We start from the raw sequence: 20,109 nt of genomic DNA, 5'->3' as shown, positions 1-20,109 counted from the left end.
CATGGAGCCATAGTTAAGGAAATTATTTTGTGATCTTACAAACTTCCTCTAGTTCATTGGTGTTAATTCAGGATACATTTGGTTGAATTTTCTACAAGTTCTGGCAATGATTTGATCACACTGTCCGTGTATAATAAATAATTTCATAAGAACTTCGTTTGAATAATCAATATTTGCATTCATTTTTGGCGATTTTTTGAAACACCGTCAATAACCATTTATCAATTACTAGAAGTCACCAAACTGTCATAAGCTTGATATTTCCACGGCTACCTAGAAATCAAATTCTTTAAAAATTATTTTTTGTACAACTGTTATTGAAAATCTCTTTGATAGAAACACTTCAATCAGAACACCTACCAAAAAATCATTTGGAAAAGTTCACACATGCAGTTCGTGCTATTGGTAATATTAAATCCCTGTGAAGTTACTGACGATGACGAACTGGTATTCAGTCCAACTGTAGAAAGTCCTTCATGACTAACCAATACTCCTCCTTAAAATAACGTGAGTTGGCGTATGTAGTTGTAACATATGGCTTGTAATCCAAAGATCGTGTGTTCAAATCCCATGGACCCTATAATTTTTTATTATCAGCAGAAACGTTATACAAAAAAATTTGTATGATACATTTGTTAAAAGTGATTTTATTTTGCTCGTGAGTTGCTGACGCTCGTTTTGCAATAATCCCCACTCACAAAATAAAATGCCACATTCAACACTTGTAGGTAAAACGTGAATAACTATTTTCCCACAAAAACGGCTTTATTAAGAAAACTTGACGATTAAGGTATAGGGACATGTATATATCTTGAAGCATTTTTTACCATCTTTCAATTCATCGAGTAATATACAGTAATAATACAGTAATATACGCCCACCGGCAGTGACGAAAATCGAACTAGGTGCGTTAATGATCGCAACAGATGCAAACTTAGGATGAATGAAAGCAAAGAACTTCACAATGAGGGAATTGAGGATACACTGCTTATCAATTTCAACGAGATTCTTCTGGTCGGTAGCTGAAGCTGTTAATCGGAACTTAATAAAATCCACAATTCCATAGTTACACAAGCGGATGTTTCAATTGCCACAATAGCCATAGCTGAACAATTTGCGTCCTATTCCACAGTAAGATTTCGGGGAAAGGCTATTCCCACTATTCCCACACTAGAATCCACAATGCCGGAAAATACTTTTCGGCAGCGTCTGAAACAGCTCAATATCAACAAGGTACCTGATGAAGTGCTCGCCATTGTACTCAGAAAATGCACAAATTAACTCTCACCAGTATTTTGCAGACTTTTCAACGTGTCTTGCAATGAAGAGATTTTTCCTTCTTGTTGAAAAATTGCTCGCATTCAACCTATTCCTTGAAAAGACAAGAAAACTCTTCCAACTCTTGCTATCGGTGGCATCAAAAATCATGAAGAGAACCGTAAACCATCATATCCTCAAATATTTGGAAGGCTTCAATATCATGAGCGATAATCAATATGGTTTTCGGAAACAAAAATTAACAGGCGACCTTTCCTTTGAGTGTGTGGCATGAGGGTTTGCTGGCCAAAGTTCGATGCTATGGCATGTCGGATCACTTTTGTGTATGGCTCTCCAGCTTCCTGAACGAACGTTCCCTGCAAGTGGCCATCGATGAATATCTCTTAAATACCTTCACCATCTATGATGGTGTTACACAGGGATGCATATTGTCTCCAACCCTCTTTCAATTGTATATCAACGACTTATTGGAAAAAACCAAGGATTCAATATATTGCTTTGCTGACGAGAGCACATTTGTCCCATCATTCCATTGGGATTCCAGAAAATCGGCTGCGTATGCACATCTTCACCGATAGCAGGAGGTTGAATATCTTAATGAAGATCTAGAAGAAATTTCGAATTGGGGTTGAAGTAACCAGGTTCAATTCAATGCCACAAAAACCCAGGTATCGGTTTTCTCTAGAAAGATAAATGTTTCCGAACCGGTTATAATGTCGGGACAGACAATTCTGCTTTCTGCTTCAATAAGTTTGTTGGGGAGTTAAAATGGACATCAATATTTCTTGGCACAATAATGTCGTTGGAATTACAAAGGCTGCTTCTCAAAAGCTTGGAACACTGTTTTGAACCAGAAAACTGTACACACCTCAGCAACTTTTGATGCTTTATAAAGCTCAGATCAGACCTTCTCTGGAGTATTGTTCTCATGTATGGAGCTCCGCCCCCGAAACATACCTTTAAGCTGCTGAATTCCATCCAGAAAAGAACTACTCGCCTATTTGAAGACGCGAATATCATTTGCAACCTCTGTTGTCTGGAATATCGAAGACAGGTTGGAGATTTATCTCTCTTCTATAAATACTTTCACGGGAAGTGACGGGAAGTGACTGTGCAAAATTTCCGTGTTAGGAATCACACGTTAAAAGACCTCGTTAATCCTTAGCTCGCACAAGTTTCTCAACTTCTGAGAGTTGTTTTTCGTATGGGGGCCACAGCTGATTAACGGAAAAACAGAACAGAATTGATTCCACCAAAACGATACATATCAGAAATTGGCGAGGGACTGTGGCTGCTTATCGTTTTGATGTTCAACTCAGTACACCTCTAACTTCACTGTATAAGAACTCTGTCATATGGAGAACGGCGTTTATGTGAAATAAACTTCCCGAGAACGTTATTCCAAATGGATTTAATCTCGAGTCTCCAATGTGAATCACTACTTTCGCACTGTCACCGCTCTAAGAGCGGGGATATGTATGTGACAGACTCAAACTCTCAATGTCTGTTCTGGAATTGATGGTATTGAAATATTTGAAAATTTGACTTCATTTCTGAAAAAGTTCAGTCTGGAACATCACTTTCCGAGTCTGAAATGTGTACATTGTCAAAGGGTAATCCATTATATAAGTCAATGGTGTGTTTCGAAAGGGTGCAAATTGGTTAATGAACCTAATGTCACTTTTGTGAGAAATAATACGATATTTGAATCTTCTACTAGTTTGTCAAATGTACTTCTTCTCACAATTGGACGGAATTGTGGAATGAACCGCAATTCAGAAAATAGTTCATAAATCGTCACTTTAAAGGTAAAACTCACTAAGTGACACTTTGAGGTAAATTGACTTTTCTCAACAGGTGCACTTTTTATTGCATGTTCTACCAGATGACAAAATAATCAAGTGTTAATTCCACTTAGTTTCATAGAACTGTATTAGTAAAATTAACCAAGTGCAAATTTGTGACCAATCATCTGAGAAGCAAAACTGAAAATGCACTTGATCAGATTTACCTATACCAGCTACCTTAGCAGCCGGGCAACATAGTACACACAACAAAAGCGTTAAGTAAGTACTTATTCAGTTTCGTGTTACGATATTTTACTTGAGTGGGTTATTTCACAAGGAGACCTGTTTTTTATTAAAAACATTGTATTCACAGTACGGTGTAAAATGAGTGAAAGAGCTAAATTAATGATTTTTTTCGGAAAACACTTTGTATTTCAAATGGCCCTATTGAAACTGCTATCAAGGGTAAAGACTCCGCTGGGACATTTCAAGGAGTGGATAGAAGAGGCAAAAAAACACCCGGCAATAAGACGTCGGCAGCATAAATATCTTTGATCAAGACACATATCGAGAGATTTCCAGCTATGGAATCGCACTACATCCGAATGAATTAAAAAAAAGTATCTTGATAGTAAATTATCCTTTCTCAAAATGTACGAACTGTATAACGAGATATGCAAAAACAGTAAAGAGGGGCCTGTAACTGAATTCATATACGGGAATATTTTTTGTACAAATTACAATCTATCTTTTTTCAAACCCAAGAAGGACCAGTGTGCGACTGCAGTAGATATAAACTAGCTGACAATAAAGGAAAATATGATTTGGAAGCTGAATATTCTATACATATCACTAGAAAAAATGAGTATAACGAAGCTGAGTCAAACGATAAATTTAGATCTCAGGATGATTTATCTTTCGTAACAGCAACTTTTGACCTGCAAAGTTCCCCATTCAGAAGTATCGGAGTTCTACTATGCACAAAAAATTTGCCTATACAACCTAACAATTTATGAAGGTCTTGGAAATAATGCCTATTGCTTTTACTGGAATGAACTTAATGGAAAAATTAGTAATAATGAAATAGGATCTATTCTACTGATGTATATACAAAAGTTGCTGTTCACAGTGACAGATATATCGTTATCTACTGACACTTGTGGAGGACAAAACCGTAACCAGCAGGTAGCTGCCACTCTTCTGTATGCAGTATCCCATAGTCACATCAACAGAATCGAACTTAAGTTCTTGGACTCCGGCCACTCATAGATGGAGTGCGACTCCATGCACTCGACCATAGAGAATGCTAAAAAATGAATCGACGTTTATTATGAATGACTAAATTAACATTTTTGAGCGAAGTCGTTCAAGCAGAAATACCTACAGACAAAAAAAACGAATAAATGCTGAACCAAATATGCCTTACCAGATACATGAATTAAAATATGAGGATTTTAAGGTTCTGCAAGCCTTCGCTAAGCTATGAAAATGGTGACATTGTATCGTGGCTGAAAATAAAATGTCTGAAATTTAAAAAAAATTCACCCGACATCTTATACTACCGGTATGACCACTCCTCAGAATATCGAAAAATTGGTATCTGCGGTAAAACCCGACTACAAAAAGATATCTCTGCTGTCTTTGAAGATGGGGTCCCTAACGAAGTCATCCGTAAGGTGACCAAATGGAAGGGAGACTGCATGATTAAAATATTCAACGCCTGCCTGAATAGAGGGTACTTCCCGGAGGTATGGAAAAAAGCAAAGGTTGTGTGGATACCTAAGAAGGACGGAAACCCCAGACCTATCAGCTTGCTGACTGGAATGGGACGTACGTTAGACAGGCTTCTAAATGGTAGAGTGCAAATTTGGTGTGAGAGAGAGTTGAAGTTCTCCCCGAACCAGTATGGTTTCAGGGCGGGAATGGATACTAGTATGGCGGTAGAAAAAATGGTGAATAGAGTGAAAGAAAATAAGAAAGCAAGGAGACATAGTTTGGTTTTGGCGTTGGACCTGTCAAACGCCTTTAATACCGCGTGGGCACCAGCGATAGAGAGGTGCATGAAGCGAATGGGGATGCCGGGTAATGTGGGGATGACGTGTTTGAGTTTCATAGGTAGGAGAACGGCTACCTGTGGGCTGGTCTCTGAGATGGTGGACAGAGGCTGCCCACAGAGGTCTAGCCTGGGACCTACACTATGGTTGGTAGTGATGGAAGCATGGTTCGAGCGAATCAGAGACATGAAAGCGACAGAAGGCATCGGAACATACGGAGTATATACGCAGGCCTACGCGGATGACCAACTAGTCATCATCGAGGGAAACCTTGTCAAGGACATAGAACGGAGGTGGGAGCTGGTATGGAAAGAATGTAAAGAATGGGAAGACGAGATGTGGCTGGAATATAACGACTCGAAAACAGAATGCATGTACATACCAGCCAGGAGGGATGAGAGACTCCCGGTCATAAGTATGAATGGAAGAGTGATTGAGCAGAGCATGAATGTGAAGTACTTGGGAATTGTGGTGGATACTGGATTATTATTCATAGACCACCACAAGGGAACAAGGAAAAAGCTTAATACGCTAGCGGGTAAGCTAAGAAGATGGACCGGGAGAGACGTTGGACTGAGGAGATAATGTGTGAGAATAATATACGAGAGAGTGGCAAAACCTGCGATCATGTATGGAGTACAAGTGTGGGGGGGGGGGGGGGGGGGTAGAACGCACGACAGTCGAATCAGGAGACAACTGAGCGCGGCGCAGAAGCCCTTCCTAATCGCTTTATGTGGAGCGTACAGGACGGCGCCATCGGCTGCGCTCTGTGTTATCTCAGGTATGGCACCGCTTCATGTGGAAGCGAGCGCCAGACACCATGAATGGAGGGTGAATGGGAGAAAAAAGAGAGAAGACATGACGAAAGGAGAGGATAGAATACTCCCATGGATGCAAGGAATGTTGCTGGAGGAAAGGGAGAACGAGAGTGCGATGAGGGTGTATGTGGATGCTGGAGCAAAGCTGGAAGAAGAACGAATGGGCATAGGCTGGGCATACGAACGTGAGGAAATTGAATGGGTACAGGGAAATGAAAGAATCCCCGGACAGAGCAGTGTGAATGAGGCAGAATTGGTTGCGATCGAAAGAGTGATAGGTATGTGGGATAAGAATGAGAGTGTAACTGTGGTAAGCGATTCTGCCATGGCTGTGGAACGTCTGAAAGCAGGAAGAACGAGGAATAAGAGGGTAGCGCATATACCCTCTTAGGAGAGGAGCGCGGACCTGGTTAATCTGGAAGCGCGGCCATGAGAATAACAATCTCGGTAATAGGAAACCTCACGAGGAGGCAACAAGGGGAATGAGGAAAACGGAGATTTCATAGGAAGTAGTGAGAATAGGGAGTAAGAGTGAAGAGAGGAAGAGGATCAAAGAACGAATCAGTATAGATTGGCAGAGGGAATGAGACACAGGAGAGACTGGGCGGCTGTTCTACAGATTCTGCAGGACAGTCGGGAGTGAATCACTGAATCTGTCGCGGAAGGCCACCAAGTTGCTTACGGGACATGGTAATTTCCCGGGATACCTTGCCAGGTTCAACCTGGGACCGGAAGTGCCATGTTTCTGCGGCTATGGTGAGCCTGAAACGGCGGAACATGTGATAGAAAGATGTATGGATGGAGACAGGACAGGGTGGCGTGAATGGAGAGAATATAAGGAGCGAATATGGGGAGATAGCTCTGAGAGGAGAGAATGGAAAGAACAATGAATGGATAAGATTCGTTAACGAATGGGCGGAGAGTGTGGTGAGGGATGAAAGAGAAGGGTAAAGAGCAGGCTATTACCTTGATGCCAAAAATCTGGAGTGCCGACGACTTGGAGCGCTGTTGGCGGTCTCCCCAATGGTGACGACCACGGATATTGTTCGGGCATCTAGGCAGTGTACAGAAAAGAAGAAATGTTTTATTTGATTTATCATGATATATTGTATTTAGTTTGAGTTAGTATTTTGTATATAAATGTATTGTAATTATATTATTGAAATAAAGAAAAGGGTTTTCTACCCCGCTAATTTGATGGAGCATGGGTTCTCGTGGCGGTGGCTTCGATAGATAGAGGGAAGATGCTCCGTTGAAAGGCCTCCGGCCAGGCCAACATTGAACGATGGCACTATTCATGTCCTTGAACTTAAGCCCGCTTATAGTCAACTACTTCCAATAAGCAAACAGAAGAAAGCGGACATTTCAAAGCTGTGTGTGCACCACTGGTATGAATATCTACCGGCAACTGTAAGGGTGAACCGTTTGCCGGAACCTGATGTAGAAGAAGATGAAAATAACGAATAATGAATATTTACAATTACAGTTTCGAATTTTATCTCAAAAAAGCAATACAAGTTTTTTTAATGATATTTTATTCACTAACTACTATTGTTTTAGTAGTCACCTCAGAAGTAAAAATGAATAAGTACATTTTTTTCAAAATTCTGCTCGAAAGAAAATATCACTTTGTGGGTGGTTTAACTAGTTAGAAAGGGTAGCACAATGAAATATTATCGAAAAAACATCAGGAATATTAGACGCACGTTGAAATAGAACAGTGAAGTTTATTGTTCGTATTTTATTAATTGTCGATTATTTCAAAAGTCAGTTATTGTACTTAGTGAGTTTTACTTTCAGAGTGACGAAATAGTCTTCTGATTTCTGAAAACTAATTTCACGTGTTTAAATTGGCTAGTTGATTTTGAGGTGATGAAGAATAAAAACTAATTTTCTGATTGATTAAGCCGTTACTTGATGAAGATCCATAGTATTTTGAAGTCACTTGAGAAAGCTGTGCTAGCGAAACATGTGATATATTTTTCAAATAAAGTTTGTGGAGATTAATTTGTGAGCTATAGTTTTTGAAAATAAAAACTAAGTTCTGGTATTTGAGGATTATTATCATTATTATTATTCAAATTGTTAATTTTACATTTTTTGTTTCGTAGGATACTTCACCTTATATGGATTGACTTCTTGGGGTCAACACTGTGGTTATGCCAATAAACCAGGAGTATATGTGAAAGTTGCTTATTACAGACCATGGATAGAAGACATTATTCAAAGACATTCTCAACTCTAATATAAGTGGAATATCTATGATTTTTTTTCTGAATAAAAACGAGAAAGACTTGCTTTAATTTACATTTTTTGGGATTTGGTCGGAATCAATATGACAATATGACAAATAGTGGCTTGTGCAGGCTAATTCAAACTATCAGTGACTAAAGTTGGTAAATTTCGAATTATTGAAGATATCAAATCGTGTGCTTTGGCAAAATTGTACTTTTTTTCAAACTCAGTAACTGGGTTAGCCGGATCCGATCAAGGGAATGCGATTATGAATGAAAGGCAAAAAATGAATTGTGAAAATATTCTAACTTTCAACAATAGTTGTCTATAAACAACATAATTTTTTCGTATGGGGCATGAATGTTCACATTTTTCAAATCAGCTACTCGTGAGCAAGCCATTTATAGTTGACTGCGAGGAAAATAAAAAATTGGTTATTTGAATTTTTCACATATATTTTTCGGGCTATGTGAAAAAATTAAAGATATAAAATTTGTAGATCTCTTTATTACCTACTACTTTGCAATTCAACTTTTTTCTATAGGACTTGTAGTTTCGCCGGAAATCAAGATAAACCATTTTTCATCCCTAAAACTCACCTCCCCTCACTTCCCGAACTCAGATCGCCCGTAATTTATTTTTCCTTTGATTTTTATTATATTCCCCTCCTTTCCTAATGGGTTTTATCCCACTATGATTTTTTTTACTTTTTACCATTTTTGAAGGCTTCACCCCTGGTCTAACACGGGATGTTTCTTCTACGCTTGGAACTTCGTTCACGAGATGGAGCTGTTACTAGTTAACAATCTTCCTCCCAGTCGAATCGCGTTGAAATTAATCGAGTACCAGACACTTTGCTGTTTGGGTCGAACCTTCCCTGCAACATTTCAGGTCATTAGAGTTGTAATTATTTTGGCCACATCTAGTACAATTTTCTTTAGTTTCAGCTCTGAATATAAAGTTTATGCAATTCATTCATTTGCTGTTAACTGAGGAAATAGAAGCAATTTTGTTAAATCCTATCAATTCTCGACTGACAAACGCTCATTGATTACTTTTTCTCGTGTGATTGTATCTGCAGATACTAATATTTTGCTGCAATTCAGTTGAACTACCACTTTCCACTATATTTTATCGACAGAATTTTCTTCAAGTTGTATATATATATATATATATATATATATATATATATATATATATATATATATTTCTCGATAAGACAATTCAAAAAACAACTGAAAGATCCGATTGAATCTTTCAAAATTGTTCTTATGTAGATTTGGACTTCGTTGCATTTTTTGTGAGTACACTTCTTGTTCATGCGTGAATCAATAAATTTATAGATATGATTTCCAAATTCATCAATTTGTGGTTCAGGTGATAACGTCGCTCAATAAATTAATTATTCAATCTTTGTTTTGAATATTCTGGTGTTGATTGTATTTTATTTATGTCTCGATAATGTTGGGAAATAAATAATGCTGATTTCACCTTGACGACTTTCCATCTCAGGAACGAAGATCAAAAGTGGGATCGGTAATGCACTGATGGGAAAAGTAATACTCCAAAACCGGTAAGTGATCACTCGATTGATTTCAGCGATGCACTGCTTGTTGGTCAAGTTTCAATGCTACGGCTTATCAAATCATTTTTGTGTATGGCTCTATAGCTTTCTGAAAGAACGTTTCCTTTAAGCGCGTCTGTCGATGAATATGTCTCGAATACTTTTACCATCAACGCTGGTATTCCTCAGGGATCCATATTGTCTTCAACCCTCCTTTTATTATATATCAACGACATATTAAAAAAAAGCAAGAATACAATATATTGCTTTGCTGACGACATCACACTTATCTCATCATTCCATTTGGATTTCAGAACATCGGTTGCAGATGAACATCTTCATCAGCAGCAAGAGCTTACATATCTCAATGAGAATCTAGTGGTGATTTCCAATTGGAGTGAAGGTAACCAATTTCAAATCAATGCCACGAAAACCCAGGCATTGGATTTCCCCGAAAAGATAAATCTTTTCGAACCTGATATAATAATGTCAGAACAGACACATATCCGCTTTCTGATCCGATGGGGGTTGAAATGAACACACATATGTCTTGGCATAAACATTCCACTGGAGTTGCGAAGGCTACTTCTCAAAAGCTTGGAATACCATTCCGAATTAATAAACTTTACACACCTCAGCAACTTTTGATGCTCTGTGAAGCTCAGATCAGACCTTCTTCAAAGTATTGTTCTCTTGTATGGAGCTCTGCCCCCAAACATACCATGAAGATGCTGGATTCCATCCAGAAAACAGCCATCCGCCTGATTGGAGACACTTGCAAACTTGATAGTGTGGAACATCAAATATTTGTCTCTTTCATATAATGCTTCCACGGGAGTTGTGCATATCAGAAATACGAGACGGACGTTTTGAGGTTCAATTTAGTACACCACGAACTTTACTGTTCAATAACTCTTTGATTTGGATAAGTACCTTAATGTGTAATGAATTTCCTGAAAATGTTTTTTCCAAATTGATTGAATCTCCAGCGATTCAAATCCCAACGTGAATCACAACTTTCGCACAGGAACCGCTCTTGGAGTGCCTCAAGGATTTTCCTGTAGTGTATATATTGAAGTAGATAGATTTCAAACAAAAAAAAACGCCAATATTAGATGATACAACAACAACCAAATTTTTTACACCGCAATTTATATTTTCTTCTATTTATTAACAATGCAGGAAGTTCATGTCGGTGAATATTTTCATTTTCAATAAAATTTTGTTCAATGTCGAGAGTTCTCATAGTGCCAAATGGAAAATGTTCATCAAATGAGCTCGTATATGATCTTATAAAATTAAATTCTAAGAATTCGATGAGTTGTTGTGATATCTTCATCCATTCATCATCAAATCAAGTTCACAAGTTCATATCATTCCAGCTCCAATGTCCATCAGTTTACCACAGTCTTGATTTGTCAAAGTGACAGCTTATTCGAAAGTAATGTCGAACATTGGAATAAATGGTTTTGGACGTATCGGCAGGGCATTTCTCCGTTGTGCGATGGAAATGGATGCAGATGTATCGGCAATCAACCAACCATCAGCTGATCCAAAATATATAGCATACCTTTTCAAACATGACTCTTCTCATGGCAGATTCTATGGCAAAGTGTGTTCCGATGACAAGCATTTGATAGTAAATAAGCAGAAAATACGCATTTTTTCCGAAACGGATCCGAAAAAAGTTCCATGGAAAGATGCTGGTGTTGATTGGGTAGTTGAATCTTCTGGTATTTTCACCACCACTGAGAAAGCTTCCTTACTTCTTCAAGGGGGAGCCAAGAAGGTGCTAATTAGTGCTCCTTCGAAAGATGCTCCGATGTATGTTTGTGGAGTCAATTTGGATAAATATAATCCGAAAGATAAGGTAGGAAACACCCATTTTGTATTTGGTCTGCTGAAGATAATGATGAAAATTACAATAATTATATAATAATAATGATAACAATAAACCATTCATTTGCCAGAGGCATAAATGTTCATATTAGGAAAAAAACAATATAGAAAAGTATATAGTAGTTTATAACAAAATATTCCACTTTTTTTAATCTATTTTTCTGACATTTTCAAAGAATTTGGTGAACTATTACATAATTCGAAACCACTCAAAAAATAAATTTTTTCACCACATTTTGAATAGTACCCTCAGTTTTTTAACTCCCTTGCTGAATAGATAAAAATTTTGAAAACCAAATTTGTAGTGTTTCAATTTGTTTTTGGTCAGATGAACGACGGTGCAAAGTTTGAGTTTGTATAACATTGATGATTTGTCTAATACATTTTTTGGTTTGCATGAATTTTAATGTTCATTCTCAAGAAAAGACCATAAATAACTTCTCCTAGACAAACCCGATACCTGGATTTCATTAGTCAGTTCTCAACTGACATTAGACATTCTGTTCTCTGTAGAGTAGGGAGGGTGAGTGTAGGCTCACTGCACTTAGGCCACAAGTGACCCATTGTACATCCTCCTGAGGAGTTGTCCTCCTAGGTCATCGTCCATCCTGTCCTTTCTAGGAAGGTGAACAGTTCACTAGGAGACATCTCCAGGTGAAGGCCAAGACTCGCCGAACACACACTCAAAAAATCGAGTAAAAATTTAAAAACTTTATTTCAGGCTCAAAAAACGGATCCAAAACTAAACGCAATATACAAAACAGCTAGAACAAATCACTCAAATTTGATCAAATATACAAAGAACCATTACTATATCAACAAAATTCATTCATCTTCCAACATAAACAGGACCACATGGAGTATTATTTCTACTCTGAACGGAAAATATACTACTCACAAAAACATCTCCCTTAAAACAGGTGATAAAGTAATTAATAATCCACAATCTGTATCCGAAGCCTTCAATGATTTCTTTATTCAGGCGCCGTATGACACCATTAATAAAATAATCAATAAAAGTCACTTACCTTCTAAGAATATGAATAAAAATTTGCCTAATAGTTTCTTTATCAGATACGTGACTGAACAGGAAATTATGGATACTATAAAGTACAAACTCCAAAATAAACACACCTGTGGCACAGACGATATTTCCGGATTCCTAATTAAAAAAATCGCCGCTTCTATCGTCGAACCTCTCACTCATATAATAAATGCCTCCCTTCAAGAGGGCTTATTCCATCGAGATTGAAGAATGCTCTTGTATCTCCAATTCTAAAAAAACATGATCCGCAAAATATGGAAAATTATCGTCCCATTACTGTTCCCCCCATATTCTCCAAGCTTTTTGAATACACAATGCTTGCACAACTTGTGAACTTTCTAAATATAAACAATTCACTTCACCCAAACCAGCACGGTTTCCGCACTGGACATTCCACCGAGAGTGCAATTCATTGCCTTTATGTGAAAATTGTTAATGCCATCGAGCTAGGACACAATCCAACTGGAATATTCTGTGACCTAAGTCGAGCTTTTGACTGCGTAATACATAAACAACTACTTGATAAACTTTATCAAATTGGAATTAGAGGAAAATCCCACGATTGGTTCAGTTCTTTTCTTGAAGGAAGAACCCAGAGAGTAAAAATTAGCCACACTAGTGCAAATAAAAAACTCACATATTTCTCATCTCCACAAGAAAATAATATTGGTGTACCTCAAGGCTCTGTCTTGGCTCCTATACTTTTTATCATCTATATAAATGAACTCCCAATAGTTTTACGGGAAGCGTTCACTTGCTTATATGCTGACGACGCTACTCTACTCCTCTCAGATAAATCAAAATTAGAACTCCAAAATAAAATATCTAACACCACTGATGTCCTACACGGTTGGTTAAGTAAAAACTCGCTATATCTCAATCCTTCCAAAACAAACTACATGACATTCCATACCAGTCAAAACCTCAATTTGCCTGCCTTGAACCTGAACCTATGCGGTATCTCTATCGAACCCTGTACCACTATTAAATTCTTGGGCATTTCTCTTGACAACGACCTTACTTTTAAAACACACTGCAAAAGTCTCACCGGCTCACTGAATTCTAGATGCTATCAAATCAGAATGTTAAAAAATGTATTGAACACTGAAGGTCTACTATTATTTTATTATGCTCAAATTCAATCCAGAATTAGTTATGCAATCAGTATCTGGGGTACATCTCCAGCCGCTAAAGATATATTTATTGCACAAAAACGAATAATTCGTTGCATAACAAATGCACCGAAGCTGCAGTCATGTCGAAATCTCTTCAAAAAATTCGGTATTCTTTCTTTTTACGGTCTCTATATTTTGGAAGTCTTAACATATATTCATAAAAAGAAAAACACGTTTCTCACAAGTACTGACTTTCATAGTTACAACACCAGGAGAAGAAACGAGCTCCGCCTACCAAAGTCACGTCTAAACCTCTGTCACAATCTACTTGATATAATGGGATTGAGACTATATAACGTCCTCCCCAATGAATTGAAGTTAATAAATCAGGCACACATTTTTAGGAAAAAAACTAAAGACTTCTTACTTCATATTACACCGTACGATCTGAATGAGTATTTTGAATATTGTCGCAATTGCTAGTGCTAACTTTTGTCATGTCTTTAAATATACTGTGCGGTCCGCTAGCATTTACATATTTTATTCACTTGTATACATATATTTATTTTATGCTAGTATTTAGTTTTCTTATGTCTTCAAATGTACTGTGCTGTCCGCTAGCATTTATTTATTTTATTTTATTCACTTATATGTGTATGTGTATGTATGTGTATATATGTGTGTGTATGTATGTATATATCTATATATATGTATGTATGTGTGTGTATATATGTATATATATATATATATATATATATATATATATATATATATATATATATATACCTATAATACTATATTTTACTACAATTTTGTATACCTTGACTTGCCCTATAGCTTCTTGTATGCTTATATTAAGGACCAATAAACGTATTATTATTATTATTATTGACGATAACTCCAGTCATTCGCATAGGACATGCCTGACAGTTTTATCTTTCTGTTCACACATCATGCAAAGAGGTGTGTACACTAGCCCCACATTATGGAGATATCTTCTTAGTTGACAATGACCAGTCAGAAATCCTACTGTTTAGCGTAGATTTTTCCTTCTAGTCATCGCCAGATATTCCTTTGGCGCCATCTTCCCAGGGTCGCCCAGGATGACCCTGGCAAGATTGCCTCCATTAATTTCATCCCATCTCTTCAGGGATTGGGCATGGGTGTAACGTCTGGTTTGTTTCGCAATTGTTGAAGTCATCAGACCATAGGTGCCACTCTTGTCGTGTCCTTCAATCCACCTCAGGATAATGTTATTATCTACCGAGTTTTCTGACATTAGACATGTTTCTGGATCGAAAAATATTGTGCTGACGCCTCATCAAGAATTTCGGACAGAACTCTACACAATTTCATATACCTTAGAACAGATCTGAAAGCGACAATAAGATCTTTTCCTTTCATCTGGATTTTGAAACTTGGTTTTCATTATCGAAAAAAAAACAGAGAAAGTTATGATTTTAAATGTTTTTGATATTCCAGCATACACTTCATCACCTATTAATTTGACTTGAATGTAAATACTTGGAAAATGATCTAGTTGATTCATGAAATTTTGAGTTGCCATCGATGATATCAATATTTCTATGTTGGTAATAATCTTCAAACAAAACGTTTGAAAAATAGTGGTAATTTCAATTATTAACCTACATGAATATTACTGAGGTTTTTTCGTAAAACCAAACCGTTATTTTAACACTTCGACACGTGTTTCGATCACCAAGTGATCATCTTTAAGAGGAAGATCAAACGCAATGTTTGAAGTTTGATCTTCCTCTTGAAGAAAATCACTTGGTGATCGAAACACGTGTCGAGGTGGTAAAAAACCGGTTTGGTGATGGGAAAAAAACTCCAGTAATATTCATTACTATACCAAAGGTTCCAAACAGTGCATCACAAGTACTAACTTACATGTGTAAATAAATCATGATTACGTTTTTCAAACATGGACTACAAATATTCCAAAACATAGTACTTGAGTGAGTTGAAGTTGGGTGATCTTACAGGCCGCTGAATGAAAAATATGTAATTTCCATCATTGATTCATTTCTGTTTTGAAGATTATCTCCATGGCGTCGTGCACAACCAATTGCTTGGCACCTTTAGCCAAAGTGGTTCATGAAAACTTTGGCATTTCCGAGGGTTTGATGACAACAGTGCATGCAGTTACTCTTAGCCAGAAACTTATTGACGGAACTGCCAAAAAAGCATGGAGAGATGGTAGGGGCGGTTTTCAGAACATTATACCATCATCGACCGGTGCCGCAAAAGCAGTAACCAAAGTAATTCCAGAATTACAAGGAAGACTCACAGGTATGTATTCTTAAGGTTCATTCAGGAGAGTAATACATATTCAGAGAAATGCATTCATGTTATCATCAAAACTATTATGAAATAAAGTAGGTATCTGCAGAGCTTGATGAATCTAAAGCAAGATACTTCAATTTGAAAACACTTCATATGTTCTCGAACAATTACGCATTTTTTATATTGAGCAAAGTGCATAGCAAAATACGTTGAAACTTGCACATAGTTGGATAATTCTCTGACATTTGACAGTATCAATTTGTTGAGATAGAACTTCAATACCCATTGAAGTCACTTCAAAGTGGAAAAAAAAAAGTTTTTACATCAAATTAGACCACATTCAGAGATATCTTCGAAATTATTTTTTTGAAGGAGATGCACAAGAACTATAGGAAAATTCTCAAAACGCTTCGATAATGGTACCTAACTCTACATTGTATTTTAAATTGTATTTGAAATGTGATAATGTAAATAATATTAATTCGCGAAAACTGTCTAGATTTCATCGCGAAAACGCCGTTCTTCAAATGAAAGATTTCTTGAAACGTGTAGTTCGAGTTCTGTTGAGTGGGATTTCGAACATATTTTGGGGCGTACTTCTGAATGAACTTAGGCGGGTTAAGCCGAACACTTTCTGACTATTTCTGGCTATCGAGGTTGCTCGCAGTGTTTGGGTCTTCAATTAGGCAGATGTCCCCTATATTTCATCACTATGTTTCTCCAAATATTTTTCAGCTTTAAATTTCAAGTTTCCAACTCGCAGCACTTTCCAAACATGCTCTTACCTCCTTGCATTTAAGGTCATTCAGTTCCAGACAATTGAATTACCCCATTATAACATCATAATGGTATTGAAACGACTTTCAGGGGGTCGCCTGGTGAATACATTCTATATTTTGAAAAACATTGTTTTTGTTTTGATCTTGAAAAATATTGGAGGTTATGTGTCTGAAGGGCGAGCCTAAGATAATATTGTATACATGAAATAAATTATGAGAAAAAAATACCTTCAAACTTGGGATTCAAACTTGGGAACATAAATATTCATGTACCATTGACCATGAGTACGAAATATTCATATACACAAATATATACGAGTGAAACCTCTATCGACAACTTCTTCAACTATGAAGCATGACGGCTCCGATTTGAGTACACCGCACACCTTGCTATCAAAGTGACGAAAGCAGCACATCTTTGCATCATTGACTCCTCGTTCTGACTAATCGGCTCCGTTAAGAAGCTGGGTTTGTTTGGTCGAGTATGAATAGGTGTGAGCCACAATAAACCCTTGCGGGTTGCGATGGAGTGTCGACCCACTCACTTCGGACCTAACCTAATCGCGTTCTGACTGAACGAATCTCGCTAATTATGGTAACCATAGCAGAATCTCTTGATTTCAAAATGACCTTCAGAGGATCATTGTGCATCATCTCACCGCTAGGTCTCACTTCGAGCTGAATGCTTTGATGAACTGAAACAATTACACACAATTCCTAATAAAAATCATATCCCCCTATACTGACTCGATGTCGAAGGCGAAGTCCAATTTCAAGGTCATTTGAAGTTCTCATAGGTCAAGGTCGTTCGGGGTCTTTAAGGTCATATGACGTACACATAGCTCAAAAGTAGTTGTTTACAGCTGATTCTCGGCCTCCCCCCACCACTATGACGTATTAATTGCTTTTTTTATTGGTTGTTGTTTGGTGAAGTTTTTTTGTTGTGCAGTGAAGTCAAGGCGTTGTGACCTTGAAGTGTCTGGTGCATGGATCGTTCAGATTTTTTTTTCATATGAGATTTTGTGTGTTTATGTGTGTGTGTGTGTGTGTGTGTGTGTAGGAGAATGCACGGTACAGGGTTTCATCATGTGCTTGTTTGTCTATGTACAAACATACGTCTGCATACTTCGAAGATCCTCCAAGTAATAAATGCTCCATCGGTGTTAGGGCACCAAGTTAGTAGTGGAGTGACGTCACAGCAATAACCGTTCAACGGCTAGAGAGCGACATGTTCACTCCACGACGTGTGGCAGAGTAATGCGTATTCATCGGTCTGCCCTCACCTCTCCCGAAGCGATGAAGGTTCGCTCTAGCCCGCTATCGATGGTGACACAACGGCAGCCGAGGACCGTTTGCCTAGCGTCTACCCTCTCCGAGACCGCAACGACCACTGCTTGCTCGTATATCGACATCTGTTATCGCATTCAGTTGGGAGGTAATCTTGGCGCATGTAGTTGAGAAGTGGGGTTGGCTATGACGTCTTGACGGGTCCTATCAGAGTGTATTTAAGAAGCGTACGAGTGTTGGCTATGTCAGTTTACATCAAGTGAGTTAGTGAGAACTATTATATAAAATGTATTCCTGTGACTGTGGTAAATCTTTCACTCATAGTGATAATCTTCGTCGGCATCAGCTCCAGAGTTGCCAAGGAGGGCCTGCAGTGAAACGGGTGAGAGTGGATAATGCAACACCTATGTATACGTGCAATTGTTGTAATGTGACAATTCCTATGACCCAAGTGAATTCTCACCGAAGAACCATGAGTCATAAAAATAATGCATGTGTTCAATTGTCTGACGGTGTTCAAATTATAACGAATGCATTCAATTGCCGCATTGCTACATACAGGGTGGAGAGTTCGATTGTAACCAGTGACTACATGTCATTTTTCAATGAGATTAGGCAGAAGGTCATTGAATTACTGGAATCAGCCATCAGGATCCATAAAAGCATCAAGGTGAATATGGAAGTTTTTGGGAATTATATTCTTCAGACTGATGATTCGAGGGACACGAAGTCATTTAATTCCCAAAATAAAATAGTGGACCAATCTTCAGATTTGAATGCTGTTTTTGATGGATTCCGTGATGTAATTGTGGCTCAAACGACTGAGTTCCAGGATCGTGACTCAGGTATTTATTTTTTAAAAATTTCAATAAGATTGAATAGTAATTTTTTTTTTAATAATTCAGGTTGGACTTGTGAAAAAATATTGTTTCTCGAGGTCAACATTAATAAATACAGTCCACTGGAAGGACGTTCATATGTGAAGCTGCCTCAATGTATTCAATGGAAGAAAGCTGTTGTGAATGTTCGTAATGAAGATCAATATTGTTTTGCTTGGGCTATAACATCAGCATTATATCCTGCAGATAGTCGAGTGTCCGAACTTACGTCATATCCACATTTTTCCACTGTTTTAGATGTCACAGGTATGGATTTTCCGGTTAAAGTTAATAATAAGAGTATCGAAATATTCGAAGATAGGAATGATATTTCAATTAATGTTTACGGTTTAGAGAGTACATTTGAGAAGGGTAAAATGAAGTATGAAGTGATTGGTCCATTGCGATACTCACAGAGAAGACTCCGGAGACATGTCAATTTGTTGTTTATAACTGATGACTCCGGTAATGGTCACTATTGTTGGATCAAAGATCTTTCAAGATTAGTTTCTAATCAACTATCAGCTCATAGACAGAAAAAATATTTTTGTGACGGATGTTTGATATATTTTTCTGATGAGAGATTGCTTTTACGTCATAATATGTATGATTGTAATCACATTAGTACCACAACACCAACTACTAATTTAAAGATCAATAAATATGGTAGAATGGTTGCGGAAAATAAACTAATGTTTGAAAACTTTGAGAGGCAAATGAGGGTGCCATTTGTAGTGTATGCTGATTTTGAATCAGTGCTTAAACCGATTCATGTGAATGAGCCAAATCCTGAAAGTTCATACACGATTAAAACATTCAAACATGCCCCATATTCATTTGCTTATTTGATAAAGTGTTCATATAATGATGATTTGTCAAAATTTGTTACATATAGGGGTGTAGATGCAGCTCAGAAATTTGTGAGTAGCATTGAAGATGATTTGAAAGAGATACATGAAAATCATCTCAGAAACCCTAAACCGATGGATACACAAACTGACGAAGAAGAAGAACAGTTTGCTGCAGCCAGAACTTGTGGTATATGTAATAAAGCATTTACTGA

General features: G+C 37.5%; 2 protein-coding genes across 2 annotated transcripts in view; both read left to right on the top strand.

Moving 5' to 3' along the window:
- Positions 1–8,235, top strand: part of LOC111505872 (uncharacterized) — a 135,458-nt gene extending 127,223 nt beyond the window's left edge. The window contains exon 15 of the mRNA XM_074183399.1: positions 8,049–8,235. Within this exon, the coding sequence (XP_074039500.1) occupies positions 8,049–8,182 (134 nt within the window). The 3' untranslated portion in view covers positions 8,183–8,235. The remainder of the gene's footprint in view (positions 1–8,048) is intronic.
- A 2,885-nt stretch (positions 8,236–11,120) lies between these two features.
- The window catches only part of LOC111505871 (glyceraldehyde-3-phosphate dehydrogenase 2), a 31,547-nt gene continuing 22,558 nt past the window's right edge, over positions 11,121–20,109 (top strand). The window contains exons 1-2 of the mRNA XM_023160760.2: positions 11,121–11,606; positions 15,856–16,108. Coding sequence (XP_023016528.2) covers positions 11,181–11,606; positions 15,856–16,108 — 679 coding nt within the window. The 5' untranslated portion in view covers positions 11,121–11,180. The remainder of the gene's footprint in view (positions 11,607–15,855; positions 16,109–20,109) is intronic.

Source organism: Leptinotarsa decemlineata, unplaced genomic scaffold, assembly GCF_025532065.1.
Source record: "Leptinotarsa decemlineata unplaced genomic scaffold, Ldec_3_MD MMD2_tig00026340_RagTag_RagTag, whole genome shotgun sequence".
NCBI lineage: Eukaryota > Metazoa > Arthropoda > Insecta > Coleoptera > Chrysomelidae > Leptinotarsa > Leptinotarsa decemlineata.
This window is presented reverse-complemented; position numbering and strand designations above follow the sequence as displayed.